Source organism: Schistocerca nitens, chromosome 10 (assembly GCF_023898315.1).
Source record: "Schistocerca nitens isolate TAMUIC-IGC-003100 chromosome 10, iqSchNite1.1, whole genome shotgun sequence".
NCBI lineage: Eukaryota > Metazoa > Arthropoda > Insecta > Orthoptera > Acrididae > Schistocerca > Schistocerca nitens.
Window position 1 is genome coordinate 97561703 of NC_064623.1, and position 16374 is coordinate 97578076.

Below are 16374 nucleotides of genomic sequence, written 5' to 3' on the forward strand. Positions count from 1 at the left end.
AGATAGTGATGGCCAGTGAGAAGAGTGCCAGTAAAGGAGAAAGAGATTGGTGGAGATAGCAGCAGTGGGAGCAGGAGAGGAGGCAATGGGAATGAAAAAGATGAGGAAGAGAGGTAGATGAAGACAATTGCAGTGGGAGAAAGAGAGAGGAGATAGTGATGGCCAGTGAGAGAGAGTGGCAGTAAAGGAGAAAGAGATTGGTGGAGATAGCAGCAGTGGGAGCAGGAGAGGAGGCAATGGGGATGAAAAAGAGAGGTGGATAGAGACCACACATAGGCTTGTGGAGGGGGGGGGGAGGAGAGATCTGACCCTTCCCACACCAGCGAACACACGAAGGTGTAACGGACGATATGTTTTGGACCGAAATTTTAAACATGTGGGTATAGAGAAAACAATAAGTTGGACCATCCGAAAGTATTTCTGTTGTCGTGGTATGGTAGAGATAGTAGCAGTAGGAACGAAAAACAAACGGAGATAGTGTACGTAAGAGAGGAGACAGTGGCAGTGGAATACACTGTAATTCAAGCAGAGGAAAAAGAGACAGTGGGAGAGAGAGAGGTATGTAGACAGTTGCAGGAGAGGGAGATGTTGAGTATTAAGGCTTAGCATGTTCTGTGTTATAAGGTCGCGAATATGTTTGCATGCAATCTTTATGGGTGGAAATCGGAGTGAGGGTTAAGGCAGCTTGTTCTCCAATTTTCTGTAAGAGTATTTGAAAGAAAACCATGTTCACACACACATATACAGGGTGTTACAGGAAGGTACGGCCAAACGTTCAGGAAACATTCCTCACACACAAATAAAGAAAAGGTGTTATGTGGACATGTGTCCGGAAACGCTTACTTTCCATGTTAGAGCTCATTTTATTACTTCTCTTCAAATCACATTAATCACGGAATGGAAACACACAGCAACAGAACGTACCAGCGTGACTTCAAACACTTTGTTACAGGAAATGTTCAAAATGTACTCCGTTAGCGAGGATACATGCATCCACCCTCCGTCGCATGGAATCCCTGATGTACTGATGCAGCCCTGGACAACGGCGTATTGTATCACAGCCGTCCACAATACGAGCACAAAGAGTCCCTACATTTGATACCGGGGTTGCGTAGACAAGAGCTTTCAAATGCCCCCATAAATGAAAGTCAAGAAGGTTGAGGTCAGGAGAGCGTGGAGGCCATGAAATTGGCCTGCCTCTACCAATCCATCGGTCGCCGAATCTTTTGTTGAGAAGCGTACGAACACTTCGACTGACATGTGCAGGAGCTCCATCGTGCATGAACCACATGTTGTGTCGTACTTGTAAAGGCACACGTTCTAGGAGCACAGGTAGAGTATCCCGTATGAAATCGTGATAACGTGCTCCATTGAGCGTAGGTGGAAGAACATGGGGCCCAATCAAGACATCACCAACAATGTCTGCCCAAACGTTCACAGAAAATCTGTGTTGATGACGTGATTGCACAATTGCGTGCGGATTCTCGTCAGCCCACATATGTTGATTGTGAAAATTTGATCACGTTGGAATGAAGCCTCATGCATAAAGAGAACATTTGCACTGAAATGAGGATTGACACATTGTTGGATGAACCATTCGCAGAAGTGTACCCGTGGAGGCCAATCAGCTGCTGAAAGTGCCTGCACACGCTGTACACGGTACGGAAACAACTGGTTCTCCCGTAGCACTCTCCATACAGTGACGTGGTCAACGTTACCTTGTACAGCAGCAACTTCTCTGACGCTGACACTAGGGTTCAACTGCACGCATTATTGCCTCGTCCATTGCAGGTGTCCTCGTCGTTCTAGGACTTCCCCAGTCGCGAGTCATAGGCTGGAATGTTCCGTGCTCCCTAAGACGCCGATCAAGTGCTTCGAATGTCTTCCTGTCGGGACACCTTCGTTCTGGAAATCTTCAGTTGGGCCAACTGGCGGTGAATCGAGGAAGTACAGTACATACTGACGAAACTAAAATGAGCTCTAACATGGAAATTAAGCGTTTCTGGACACATGTCGACATAACATCTTTTCTTTATTTGTGTGTGAGGAATGTTTCCTGGAAGTTTGGCCGTACCTTTTTGTAACACCCTGTATATATATATGCTCGGAGGAGGACGTTTCTCAGCTGGCAATTAACGAAGCAAACTAATATTGTGCAAGGGCTTTCTCTAGTACGTGAACTGCAGTAGATGCATAGTATCTACACCAGCGACTACTCCACTACTTGCCACAGAGGAGGGATGCAGAGAGACGGCTACCTGTGGCGGGTGGTGGTGCCTGGTGAGCGGCCGGTGGGCGGCGCCGTGCGGCCGGGGGATCATGAGTGGCACCAGCACCGCCGTCGTGACGGCGCCCGCCGCCAGCACCAGCGCCACGCCCAGCACCAGCGCCAGCTTCAGTCGCCCGCCGCCCGCCTTCCGCGTCCTGCGAACAGACACCCACCGTGTCACCGTCTGCGGATCGTCGTCCAAGCTACACTCATGCTCATAAATTAAGGATAATTGCAGAATGTGGTGCCACACGACGTGGAACTACACAAAACTGGCGCTAATAGCATAGGCACATAGGGAACACAAGCGAAACAGATCTGTAAGTTGTAATGGTACTTTAATTACGCAACCATTACGCCACCTCACCTGAACCTCTCGAATACCAACTATATTCTACTGTATTTCTGCAAAGTAGTTGACATACACTCCTGGAAATGGAAAAAAGAACACATTGACACCGGTGTGTCAGACCCACCATACTTGCTCCGGACACTGCGAGAGGGCTGTACAAGCAATGATCACACGCACGACACAGCGGACACACCAGGACCCGCGGTGTTGGCCGTCGAATGGCGCTAGCTGCGCAGCATTTGTGCACCGCCGCCGTCAGTGTCAGCCAGTTTGCCGTGGCATACGGAGCTCCATCGCAGTCTTTAACACTGGTAGCATGCCGCGACAGCGTGGACGTGAACCGTATGTGCAGTTGACGGACTTTGAGCGAGGGCGTATAGTGGGCATGCGGGAGGCCGGGTGGACGTACCGCCGAATTGCTCAACACGTGGGGCGTGAGGTCTCCACAGTACATCGATGTTGTCGCCAGTGGTCGGCGGAAGGTGCACGTGCCCGTCGACCTGGGACCGGACCGCAGCGACGCACGGATGCACGCCAAGACCGTAGGATCCTACGCAGTGCCGTAGGGGACCGCACCGCCACTTCCCAGCAAATTAGGGACACTGTTGCTCCTGGGGTATCGGCGAGGACCATTCGCAACCGTCTCCATGAAGCTGGGCTACGGTCCCGCACACCGTTAGGCCGTCTTCCGCTCACGCCCCAACATCGTGCAGCCCGCCTCCAGTGGTGTCGCGACAGGCGTGAATGGAGGGACGAATGGAGACGTGTCGTCTTCAGCGATGAGAGTCGCTTCTGCCTTGGTGCCAATGATGGTCGTATGCGTGTTTGGCGCCGTGCAGGCGAGCGCCACAATCAGGACTGCATACGACCGAGGCACACAGGGCCAACACCCGGCATCATGGTGTGGGGAGCGATCTCATACACTGGCCGTACACCACTGGTGATCGTCGAGGGGACACTGAATAGTGCACGGTACATCCAAACCGTCATCGAACCCATCGTTCTACCATTCCTAGACCGGCAAGGGAACTTGCTGTTCCAACAGGACAATGCACGTCCGCATGTATCCCGTGCCACCCAACGTGCTCTAGAAGGTGTAAGTCAACTACCCTGGCCAGCAAGATCTCCGGATCTGTCCCCCATTGAGCATGTTTGGGACTGGATGAAGCGTCGTCTCACGCGGTCTGCACGTCCAGCACGAACGCTGGTCCAACTGAGGCGCCAGGTGGAAATGGCATGGCAAGCCGTTCCACAGGACTACATCCAGCATCTCTACGATCGTCTCCATGGGAGAATAGCAGCCTGCATTGCTGCGAAAGGTGGATATACACTGTACTAGTGCCGACATTGTGCATGCTCTGTTGCCTGTGTCTATGTGCCTGTGGTTCTGTCAGTGTGATCATGTGATGAATCTGACCCCAGGAATGTGTCAATAAAGTTTCCCCTTCCTGGGACAATGAATTCACGGTGTTCTTATTTCAATTTCCAGGAGTGTATTTCTGAGACAACATTCACATTTGATTTCATTTGTGATACATCGATATGTTTATATTGCAATGATATTATTCTTATGTGTATTCTTTCTTTTGTCGCTATGATCTTTGGCGTACTTGTAACTCTGATTTTTGGGCGCGTAAGCGATTATCAGTTAGTTGTTGAGTTGTTAGAGAGTCGGACCTTGAGAAAGTCAAGTGTTGGACGTCATGTTGGAAAGACGCATAGCGTAGTCAGCTTATAAAATGCGAACTTTAACAGTGACTGTGAGAGAGATGTTTTCAAGTATGTTTTGTATTGTGAAGTGATGTTTTGTGTTTACGTGATATTGCAATAAAAGCAATTAAAAGGAAGTGTAACTTAATTTCGGAGTGCTGATTATTTTTTTACATCACGATTGTCCAGCAAAAGTGTAATCTCCAAGAATGCTTTGAGAAGCGCATCTACAAAACTTTTGAATGAAGCAGAATAAAATCTAGGCCTTTCTGCATCCGAGCTTGGGATCATATCCACCTAGATTTTCAACGATTGAGACACGGTTTTACGACGAGACCAGCGTGGGAAACACGAAAAGATGAGTGCCTAGTTTTTTCATTATTACATGAAATGACTATTAACTGTGCTCTAATGACACCTGCCACATAGTATGACTGTTGTTGCCCGAAAATGCAGTATTTAGCAGCGTGAGCAACACCACAATCGCTATAAAATTTTGACCTTTGTTGTGGTAGGGTTGTTAGAAAGTCCACGGTATAGGTGATAAGTTGCGAAAATCGTCCCGAAACACATGTGCTACAAAACTCCGCCGTTTCCTGCGCATGTAACCCGACATCAATATGGTATATAATCACCATACACACGTACACAGGCCGCACAACGGGCGGGTTGACATACTCTGAATCAGGTGGTCGAGCAGCTACTAGGGTATAGCCTCCCATTCTTGCACGAGTGCCTGCCAGAGCTCCTGAAGTGTCCTATGGGTTTGAAGACATGCAGCGATACGTCGACCTAGAGCATCCCAGATGTGCTCGATGGGGTTTAGGTCTCGAGAACAGGCAGGCCACTCCATTCACCTGATATCGTTTCAAGGTACTCCTCTACGATGGCAGCTGGGTGGAGCCGTGCGTTATCATCCCTCAGGAGGAAGGTGGGACCCACTGCACCCCTGAAAAGGCGGACATACTGGTGCAAAATGACGCCCCGATACACCTGACCTGTTACAGTTCTCTGTCAAAGACATGCCAGCAAGAGCTGTTGCATAACGATTTGATTCACGGATCCAGTTATATGGCTCCTCCCGTGTATAGCGTTTTTACGACTATGACATGTGGGGCCTGAAGATAGCAACAATGTAATGTCGAAAATGGTAGCACATAAGAAGTTCATAAAATAAACTTCTACAATATATACGGCTGTTGGTAAATTATTGCATCAAGAAATTCATGTCCCTTGTGTATTCCGACGGACAATTCCAGCAAGACAATACCCCACACGTCCAGAAGTGCTACAGAGTGGCCCAAGGAACACTTCTGAGTTTATACACTTCCGCTGGCCACCAACCTCTCCAGACATGAACATCATTGACCATATCTTGGATGCCTTGGAACGTCATGTTCAGAAGATCTCCACCCCCTCGTACTCCTACGGAGTTATGGACAGCCCTGTAGCATTCATGGTGTCAATTCCTCCCGGCACTACTTCAGAGATTAGTCGAGTCCATGCCACGCTGTGTTGCAGCACTTCTGCGTGCTCGCGGGGGCCCTATACGATGTTACGAGGAGCACCAGTTTCTTTGGCTCTTAAGTGTATATTATATATAAGCACACAGGACAAAAAGTTAAGTTACTCCTTAAAAGACAACACTCGTCGCTGTTCAGCACTGTTGAGCGGTAGCGCATAGATATATGGTTCTGCACCGCTGGCCTAAGCAAAGGCAGTGTAGTGGTGTTCAGGAGCCAGTTAACTGTATGGATCAGTGCAGTAAAGTGGTTCGACGCGAATATGTAGTGTTCGAACGAGCTGATTACCACACCGTGAACGAAGTTGCCCCATTCGTTGGAGTGTTAATTCGGACTGTCCAATGTGTCTGCAAGGGATGGCGTACCACATGCAGCCACTTAACACAGTGTAAGAAAGGTGGTCGTAAACAGATACTAACCAACCCGAACCGGAGTATCAGGATTTGCCGCTGTCAGTGAATGCAAGTCCACCTCAACCGAGCGAACACTTTGAGTTGAACTGAATGTCACGGACATTTACAGTCGAATACCTAGCAAAGCGCCATTGCTCAGAACCACACATAAAGGTACAGGTCGTGAATGCACCAAACGATACGGGAAACGGACAGTAGCATGCTGGAGCTCCGCAGTGTGGTCCGACGAGTAGCGACTCTCCCTCTTTAAAAGAATGCAAAGTGTCGAGGGTACTAAAGGTGCTGTGATTCATTTAATCTACGGCGTGTGTGGACAGGGTGGTTGAGAGCGGTGATGGTGCTGTGATGTTTCGCGGTGTTATTCATTTAACGAATTGTGTCTATCACTCAGGTTACGCAAACATGAAACAGGATCTTCCTTTCAACATTCTCAGTGAACAACAGTAGGCCTATCTTTTACATATCCATAACAAGGTTGCTGTACACACTCCCATCTGCCCAGATGACAACAACCATGTTCACAGAGCTACAAACGTACATTCGTGGCAGACAGTCAGACACAAAAGGAGGAAATGCTCCCAGTTTTGACTTTATTTAAGCTGATGTCACCTTGCCAGAATATGACACACACAGTGATTTAGGAACCATTCACTGCAGTCCATGTTGCATGGGGAAGGGAAATGACTACCGTGGACCTGAGAATACTTGAGTTATTCTTTCATAGCCAGTGCATCTAGCATCGCCTTATCTGTCCATGCAGTCATTGGGGACAAAAGTAATGCTAGTATTTCCTCCTCCATTTGTTTAATGACTAGATCCTTGGCACTTCACCTCAGTCGGTCCTCCCAGCCACTCTATTGGGCTTTGACTGACCGGCTAAATCAGTCGATCCTAATCCCGCAGAAGATCTGCAGAACTGTTTGGTACACTGGGTGAATCCTAATAATCAACATGCCCACTGTTTGGTAGCTTAATGGGAACTTACCATTAACATCTACATCTACATATATACTCCACTAGCCACCAAGCGGTGTGTGGAGGAAGGCACAGTTCACGCCAAAGTCATATTCCCTCCCCCCCCCCCCCTCCCTTCCGTATCACTCGCGGATCGCGAGAGGGAAAAACGACTGTCTGAACGCCTCAGGACGAGCTCTTATTTCCCTTATCTTTGAATGGTGATCATTGCGCGATTTGAAAGTTGGTGGTAATAATATATGCTCTACATCCTCGGCGAAGATCGGATTTCGTAATTTAGTGAGCTGCCCCTTCCGTTTAGCGCGCCGTCTATCTGCAAGTGTGTCCCACTTCAAACTTCTATGAGATTTGTAATGCTCTCGTGATGGCTAAATGCACCAGTCACGAATCTTGCCGCTCTTCTTCGGACCTTCTCAATCTCATGGCTCAGACTCAAGTGGTAAGGGTCCCATACAGGCGAACGATACTCTAAGACTGGACGAACTAACGTATTGTAAGCAATTTCCTTTGTTGAAGGACTGCATCGCTTCAGGAATCTATCAATAAACCGCAATCTAGAATTCGCCTTGCCGTTACTTGTGTAATCTGATCATTCCATTTGAGATCATTTCGAACAATCACGCCCAGACAGTTGACGGATGCTACCGCTTCCAAAGACTAGGCATTTATTTTCTACTCGTACATTAATGGGGATTTTCGCCTTCTTATACGTAATAGGTTACACTTACTAATATTGAGAGATAACTGCCAGTCATTACACCACGCATTTATCTTCTGCAAATCCTAGTTGATTTGCTCACAACTTCCTGTAGACTACAGCATCATCGGCAAACAGTATAATGCCCCTGTCAATAACATCAACCAGATCGTTTATGTAAATCGTAAAAAGCAGCGGACTTACTACGCTGCCCTGGCGCACACCGAAAGTTACGCGTGTTTCTGTTTAAGTCTCCTCATTCAGGACGACATACTGCTCTCTGTCTGTAAGAGTCACTTAGCCGAATACTACTTACCTGAAGAAACTTGTGGGCTCCTTCCTGGAGACGGTGTTAGGGTGGCAAATAAATAACTTTTGGCGACTAGAACGGCAGGCCGAGTGATTTAGTAATGTCAGAATGTAATTGCACCTGAAAGGATATGTAAAGAGCGACAGCTACGTCACTTTGTGAGGGGACCCTGGAGAAAACCGTACATTCTAGTGAGACAACATTAACAGCTCATGACAAAGTCTTGAACGAGAGTTATTGTGGGTTTATGTGTGACTGGATGCTTCCGCATATGACAGCGGTCTGAGTTTAGATCGAACAAAAACACAGGGAACTACACACACCATCAGTGTTCTTACAAACACATCTGACTGCACTAAGCGAGGACTGTGTGACGTAACAAGGCGAGGTTTTCGTCAGACGACGTGGCGATATGTATATGCAGTGTGTCAGCGATGACGTGGTGGTTTTCTGATTTACGAAAGATTGGCGGCTTCCCGACATTTACACGTTCTTGGAGAGAGGGTATCTTACATCACCCTAGAAAGTGTGCTATCTTTATCTGTGGATGAGAAAAACCAAGCCTTTCAGAACCATGTGAGCTGTGCGAATTAAAAAATGGTGTAAAATGGAATGGTGGAATTATATATTGATCACATCAGGTGTGATACTTCACGACGGAGGTAAAAACGGTAAATTTATGATAAAGTTGAGATGGAAATATTGGAGCTGTCTAACGCTATCACTCGTTCCAGTGACAGGGTAAATAAAAAAATAACATATTTCATTACTATACCCTGAAACTTATTGAACTTAATAAACTGATACGACGCTCAGCGGTGAGCCAACAGATTAATCTCCGATATTCACTCATATTAGTCACATGTTTAACTACCTGTAGGCTGTCAAAATTACCATATTTCATTACCTTTGGGAAGCTTCATTATTAACAGAATTTAAACACAGTAGCATTCACAAGTATTAACAGATTGCTATTAGAATAAATGTAAATGTTTTCACGTTAATTACGCTCAAAATTAGACGACGCTAATGGGTATTATTAATATCGCCACTTATGGAAGAACAAGAAATGCTACGTATTTTCTGAGTTCATAATAGGAAAAAACGGCGGATCTTCCCATGAAGAAGTTTGATGAATCACGGCAGTGTCGGTTGCAGACCCATACGGGGAGGGGGGGGGGGGGAAGCCAAGACGCGAGAGTGTGGTTACGAAGTAAAGGGGGTGGGGGCGGGAGGTGTTTGTACGAAGCAGGTATCATCTCAATTTGGCAGTGTAGGCACGTTAATAAAGTATTTGTCGTGAGAAACGGTGAATTCAGGACGAAGTTTCGGAGCGACTTCGGCGTTTCGCATACAAATCGCGATACTTCAAGTTTTGAAGGGGATCTGCGTGTGAACGATTCAGGAGATATGGTAAACTTCAGAATGAAGTATTCACTCTGCAGCGGAGTGTGCGCTGATATGAAATGTAGCAGATTAAAACTGTATGCCGGACCGAGACTCGAACTCGGGACCTTTGCCTTGCGCGCAGGTGCTTTACCAACCGAGCTACCCAATCACGACTCACGACCCGTCCTTACAGGTTTAATTCCACTAGCGCCTCCTATCCTACCTTCCATACTTCACAGAAGCTCGCCTCCAGACCTTACAGAACTAGCATTCCTGGAAGAAAGGATATTGCCACAGCCTGGGGGGATGTTTCCAGAATGAAATTTTCACTCTGCAGCAGAGTGTGCGCCGATATGTAACCTCCTAGAAGATTAAAACTGTGTGCTGGACCGAGACTCTAACTGGGGCCAAGGTCCCTAGTTGGCCAAGGTCCCTAGTTCGAGTCTCATTCCGGCACACAGTTTTAATCTGCCAGGAATCTTCATATGGTAAACTTGTAGACTTACCTTCGACCGGCTGGTCCAGCACCGGAGGCCGCGCCGGAATTACCAAGGTCATCCTGCTGTGGCAGGATTGTGTACTGCAGCGAGTTCTCTCCGTGGCGCACCGTGCGGTACATGCCGCTCACTTGCTGGAAGGACGAGACGGCTGCCGAGGAAGAAGCAGAGGGCCCCTGGTGGCGGGCGAAGCCCAGAGATCCCAGCAGCGAAGTCCGCCGGGTCTTGCGTCGCACGCTCTGCTGATGCGCCTGGCGAGCCTCGGGGGGGTCAGCCAGACTGGACGCTCATCCACTGGAGGACCGGGCTGGAGGCGGGAGTCTCAGGCCGACAAGAGCACTGGGGAGACGACTGTCTGGAACTGCCAGCAGGCCACCAAAGTACTGCGCTAACCAGCAGCCTAGGGCTTCCAGCAGATTACTGGCCAAGCATTCACTTGGAGGTTCCAGGAGGTCACCAGATCACTGGAGAATCAGTCAACCTGGAGCTTCCAGCTGGTCACCAGATTACTGGGCTAACCAACAACCAGACCACTGATGAACTGGCAGGATCCCAACAGGCCAAGTTACTCGTCTGCCGCAGATTCACCTGTTGCCAAAACTACTGTGTCGTGCTCGAATCTACTCAGGCCAATCTCTCTATACAGCTGGGCACTTTTGGCACAATAAATCTTCTCCTTACTGCTCACCACTCGTGCAGTCGTGCAACTGGGCAGAGGATGAACGGGAGACTTCTCGAGAAGAAATTCACCAGACTCTTTCCCTACTTCCTAATATGCCGTGGGATGGGAGGAACGTGGAGCACGGTATCAGCCACCTGCGAGCACTACGCTCTAGTGCTATATTAACAACAGACACTCTTCCAGGAGAGTCTGAAGTGCTTTTGGTGGTCACTAAATCAGATGAGGCCTAGTGAATTTTCAGATCCTCTTTGACCAGTGCATCAGAACTTTCTCTGTACTGCTCCGTATTTTCTGAATAACTGATAACTGGAAAACAAGCAGATGGCAAATGATTGTGCACAGTGAATATTCTTGTAAAGGCAGTAACAGGCAGCTTTATCTTATCTGAAAAACACCACTTCCTGTATTTTTGTATTCACATCTGTCTTTTCAAAGCCAGTATGTCTTCCCCAGGATGTTAGGCGCAAATGTAAACCTCAGATGGAGAGGCCTGTTAGATGGAGGTTGAGCTGTGACAGAACTACCACTACTGCTAGCAAATGGTCCAACACTACTGTTTATGTACGACGATCGATGAATGCGCTTCAGATCGGAAACGTTTCGGGAAGGCAGTGGGATGTCTCTTCAGGAGCCGACGTTCCTGTCGGCCGATTCGTCTAGAACTGCTTCCTCTTGCTCCATCTGCTGCTTCTCATCCTGCAACAAAAGAGAGGGTAGCTGTCATCCACAAGACTTACCAAATCTATAGTAGGTGGGAGGATAATTGCAGAGGTCACATACACATACACACCTGCCAACGAATATGCCAGGAAATAATGGGAAGGGTACAGGTAAAACCCTGGTACCACCACAGTCTAAGGCGGACAGTAGCAAGGTCACATAAAATTTTCGTTGTAAACTGCAGCAGCAGAGCTTCAAACGGCCTGTAAGATTCGCTGTTGGATATATATCCGATGAAGGTGAGTAGCAGGCCTGTTGTTTATATCGGTCTTTAGAATGGTTTTTACAAAAGGGAGAGTACGTAGAGCAATTAACAGAAGCAAGAAATTCGAAACATCACATTACACAGTGTAACACCCCAAGAAACCCGAAGACCCAAATAAGAATGTCATGATAATTTAAAGTAGGGGACAGTGTTATCCTGACAGGTACGACAACTTTGACAATAATAGAACACCTTAAAGGTTTGATGAACACCAATTTCAATAATTACTATGACATGAAAGAAAGCTAGAAAGAAAGAAAATTTCTTTTAATTAGCTATCAAACATCTTAGTAATAACTGCAAATCAATACGGCGCAAATTAAGTCCAAAGTAATATGTCGGTCAGAGATAACATTTATTGTGAAAGAGAGTTGTAAACGCAGCTAAACGGAAATTCAATGCGTCTACAATGCTCGATCATGGAAAAGTTAGTCGCTTGCTAGCTTCCTTGCTACCAAGTCGAGAGAGATCACCGTTTATAGTACTACAAACGGAACGCTACGACATATTTTGTATTTAAAAAAAAGTAATATTGTGTGACGGAGATGCTCGGACTTTGTTCTCAGTTATTCTGACTTGAGAACTTGAACTGAAGTGATATTTTGATAATGTACGATGAGTTAATGAACTTTGATTATTGGAGATATTATTGTTGGACTCAACCTTCACCAAAGTGGACAGTTACAACGAAGAATGGACATAGTATCGAAGACTGCAATACCTGACTAGCCTGGAGTAGGAAACATTTATACGAACACACGAAGATAATACAAATACGCCGATTGTAAAATTTGTCGTAATTGTCACGATCACCGAACTGAAAAGAATCGTAATTGATCTGGTTCATCGGTGTGCGTGTGGTGTGATGATTATAAACTAATTGCTAAGAAGGAACAATAAAATTGTTCGTCAGTAATGGAAATCTCACGTGTTGGCTCCAACATTAATTGAACTGTGTGATAGTTGATGATCAAAATTAATTAACTGTGAACATTTTAATTGAAAGAGTGGCTTGATTAGCATCGGGCATTGAAAGGGAGTGTTTTGCCGAAATAATATCACAACGCACGAAAGCAAGAGAGCATTATAGATTATCTCCGGATTTGCTTAGTGAACAATTCTGCCTAGCAACGTAACAACTACTGAACCGAAAATGAATTTTTTCTCGCTTCAGTGGCGTGAAACGACGCCGGTGATTAATGATTCACTCAATACTGCAATAAATAACTAACCGGGCACAACAAATTATCATAAAACCATAATAGACAATTAAAATCAGCAGCTCGCATCGCTGAGAAGACTGTGCGGACTCCCAAACGAACTTTCATACATTACGCGAGGAGCAATTTTCTTTAGAGATTTTCAGGTGCTGCTCCACGTTATCCGACAGGGACAACCATCACTGCGCGTCGCGTCTCTATTCCACCGACCGAGCTGTAGCAGTAGCGGCTCAACATCAACAGCGACAGCAAAAGGGGAGAGGGGACGTCACAACAGGACTGTTGAGTAACGACCTCTTACCCCTCCCCAAAATCCCTTTTTCTTTAAAATATCAGGTGTCTAATTACAAATGTGTTAACCTGTTAAATACACTGATCAGCCAGAACATTATGATGACCGACCTGCTATCGACATAAACCCGTCCAGTCGTTATCCGCGACACGTGTCGAGCAGTGACCGCTAGTCAGACACGTGCACTCTGCGTGGAACAACAGTGAGCGTGTGAGCGTGCTGTCCGTGTGTACAATGGGGAAGGCGCGCGATCTTGGACGGAGAGCAGATTGTGATGGCCCGGCGGCTGAGCACTAGCATTTCGGAAATTGCACGACTTGGTATTCGAGGAGTGCTGTTGTGAGTATCTTCAAGACATGGCGAAACCAACGTGAAACCACAACCAGGCAACGTGGTGCTGGGCGGCCACAACTCATTTCAGACGGCAGGCGTCGTAGGCTAGGCGGACTGGTAAAAAGGACAGGCGGAAAACCGTGGCGGAATTAACATCAGACCTTACAGTTAGGCAGAGTACCAGTGTGTCTGAACACACAGCGCGCCGAACACTCCTAACGATGAGCCACCACAGCAGACGACCCTTCCATATGCCAATGTTAACACCACGAAATCGGCAACTAAGACTGATATGGGCACGTGACCATGGGCACTGTGTAGTGGGACGCGAAATTGAAGCGTCACCCATCCACCAGTGTCAGCCCAGTTTGCAGGTGAATATAAGTCTAATTTAGTTTTTTGTTTATGTATTTTTGTAATATTTGTAATGGTTGTGAATTGTCTAAAGTTTTGTATTTATTTTTTATGTTTCATGTACGGAGAGGGCGGCGCAACGAACGGAGACAGCATCTTCGCTGCCGGGACCAGAGAGAAAATTGCTGGCCACTATACGTCGCGGGTCGACATCCAAAGAGCAACAGAAGATCCTGAAACCGAGTTGTTGCGTCGTGCTTCTAAAAATTGAAAATTAAGAATTTGTAATATTTCTACAACAATGACGTCATAGAAAGTTTAATCATGTTGTAAATGTTCAGTTCTGTTTTGTCAAGGCTCAGGTTCACGTCTATATGTAGGAAGATAATAAACTAGTGGATGCTTCAAAAGTTTAAATACGTGTTCCGAGAATTTATTTATGAAGAATTATGTTACGGAATTTATTTGACAAGATTATTAAATTTTGACAACGTTCATCACGAGTTTGAATCTCGAAAGTTTATTCAATCTGGTTCTAATATTTATTAAAGCAGATCACTTGCATTAATATTCGCCGGCCGCGGTGGTCTAGCGGTTCTGGCGCTGCAGTCCGGAACCGCGGGACTGCGACGGTCGCAGGTTCGAATCCTGCCTCGGGCATGGGTGTGTGTGATGTCCTTAGGTTAGTTAGGTTTAAGTAGTTCTAAGTTCTAGGGGACTTATGACCTAAGATGTTGAGTCCCATAGTGCTCAGAGCCATTTGAACCATTTTTTTGCATTAATATAATTTCTGAGAAGAAACAAACGACATTAAATTGAAAAAATTTACGCAAACCAATTGGACTGAGTGACGTAATTCTGCGCATACTACTCAAATGATGATGTTTTAGTTACAGTTTGTTCAAGAACCATTCAGAGACAATTTAAAAAGAATTTAAATAATTTTGAAGTGTGTTGTAACTGACGTAGGTGACGAAGTCTGCACATGGTCATATGTCAAAAGAAAATCATTTATACAAAACTATACATCGTTACACTACGACAGTAGCAGAGCGTTGGATGCTCTGATGAATCCCGATACCTTCTTCATCATGCCGATAGGAGGGTGCGAATCCGCAGTCTTCCATGGGAACAGCTTCTTGACAACTGCACAGCGGGTCAGATACAAGCTGGCGGAGGCTGCAGTATGCTCTGCGGAACATTCGGGTCGGCATTCCTGCGGTCGGTGGAACTCCTGCATGGCACCATGACGGCCAAGGAGTACCGTACCCTGGTTGCAGATCGCGTACACCCCTTCATGACGACCATGTTTCCTGACAAATGGTTCAAATGGCTCTAAGCACTTTGGGACAACATCTGTCATCAGTCCCCTAGACTTAGAACTACTTAAACCTAACTAACCTAAGGACATCACAGGATTCGAACCTGCGACCGTATCAGCAGAGCGGTTCCGGACTGAAACGCCTAGAACCGCTCGGCCATAGCGGCCGGCGTTTCCTGACAGTTGTGACGCTTTTCATTAAGATAATGCGCCATGTCAAGAGGCGGGAGTGTGATGGAGTGGTTCGAGGGACACAGTGGCGAGTTCTAGTTGATGTGCTGGCCCACCAACTCGCCAGATTTGAACCCGGTAGAATACATTTGGGATGTGATTGAATGTCGCGTCGTCCCCTCCCCGCAATTGACGGGAATTAGGTGATTTGTGTGTACAGATATGGTTCCAACTCCCTCTACCGACCTACCAAGACATCATTGCTTCCATGCTTAGATGCCTCTGTTAGGTAGGTGGTCATAACGTTCTGGCTAACCTGTGCATTTGACATTAAACATGCAAAACGTTTATAATTGAAACCGCCAACCTCTTAATTACGATGGTTTTAATAGTTTTGGATTATTCACCCACAGACTAATGAAAATGCCAAAACAAAAAGTGGTAAAGAAAAAAATTGATATTCCCTTTATATGTTCACTGGCAATCCGCCCTACTTCGCTCTGGTAGCACAAGTATCTACGGGCGGATGGTTTGCTATGTAGGACAATAGTGGTAATACATTATGTACACAGAGCTCCTCGTGAATCAGTCTCTTAGTGACAACCGTATCAGAATCCCTGGAGCAGTTTCTGAGCTTAACCTTCACATACAGCCAGAAAAACGAGGCAGGAAACTTTAATTGATCACAACTGAGCTAATTTGCATGAAATATTCGTACATTATACACACTAAGCCTCCCGTGGGTCTGCCTATCTGCAGGCTGATACCCGGGTTCGATTCCCGGCCGGATTGGGGATTTTCTCTGCCTGGGGACTGGCTGTTTGTCTTGTCCTCATTTCATAATCATCATCATCATCATCATCAATCGTGACAGTGCCTAG

At 46.6% G+C, this 16374-nt stretch overlaps 1 protein-coding gene across 2 annotated transcripts in view; it reads right to left on the reverse strand.

Annotated features, from left to right (window-relative positions):
* Positions 1-16374, reverse strand: part of LOC126210148 (uncharacterized) — a 571076-nt gene that overhangs the window by 349180 nt on the left and 205522 nt on the right. For both annotated transcript variants that reach the window (XM_049939299.1, XM_049939298.1), the window contains exons 2-3: positions 10145-11513; positions 2259-2424 (exon numbers count right to left, since the gene is read on the reverse strand). In XM_049939299.1, the coding sequence (XP_049795256.1) occupies positions 2259-2424; positions 10145-10257 (279 nt within the window). In that variant the 5' untranslated portion in view covers positions 10258-11513. The remainder of the gene's footprint in view (positions 1-2258; positions 2425-10144; positions 11514-16374) is intronic.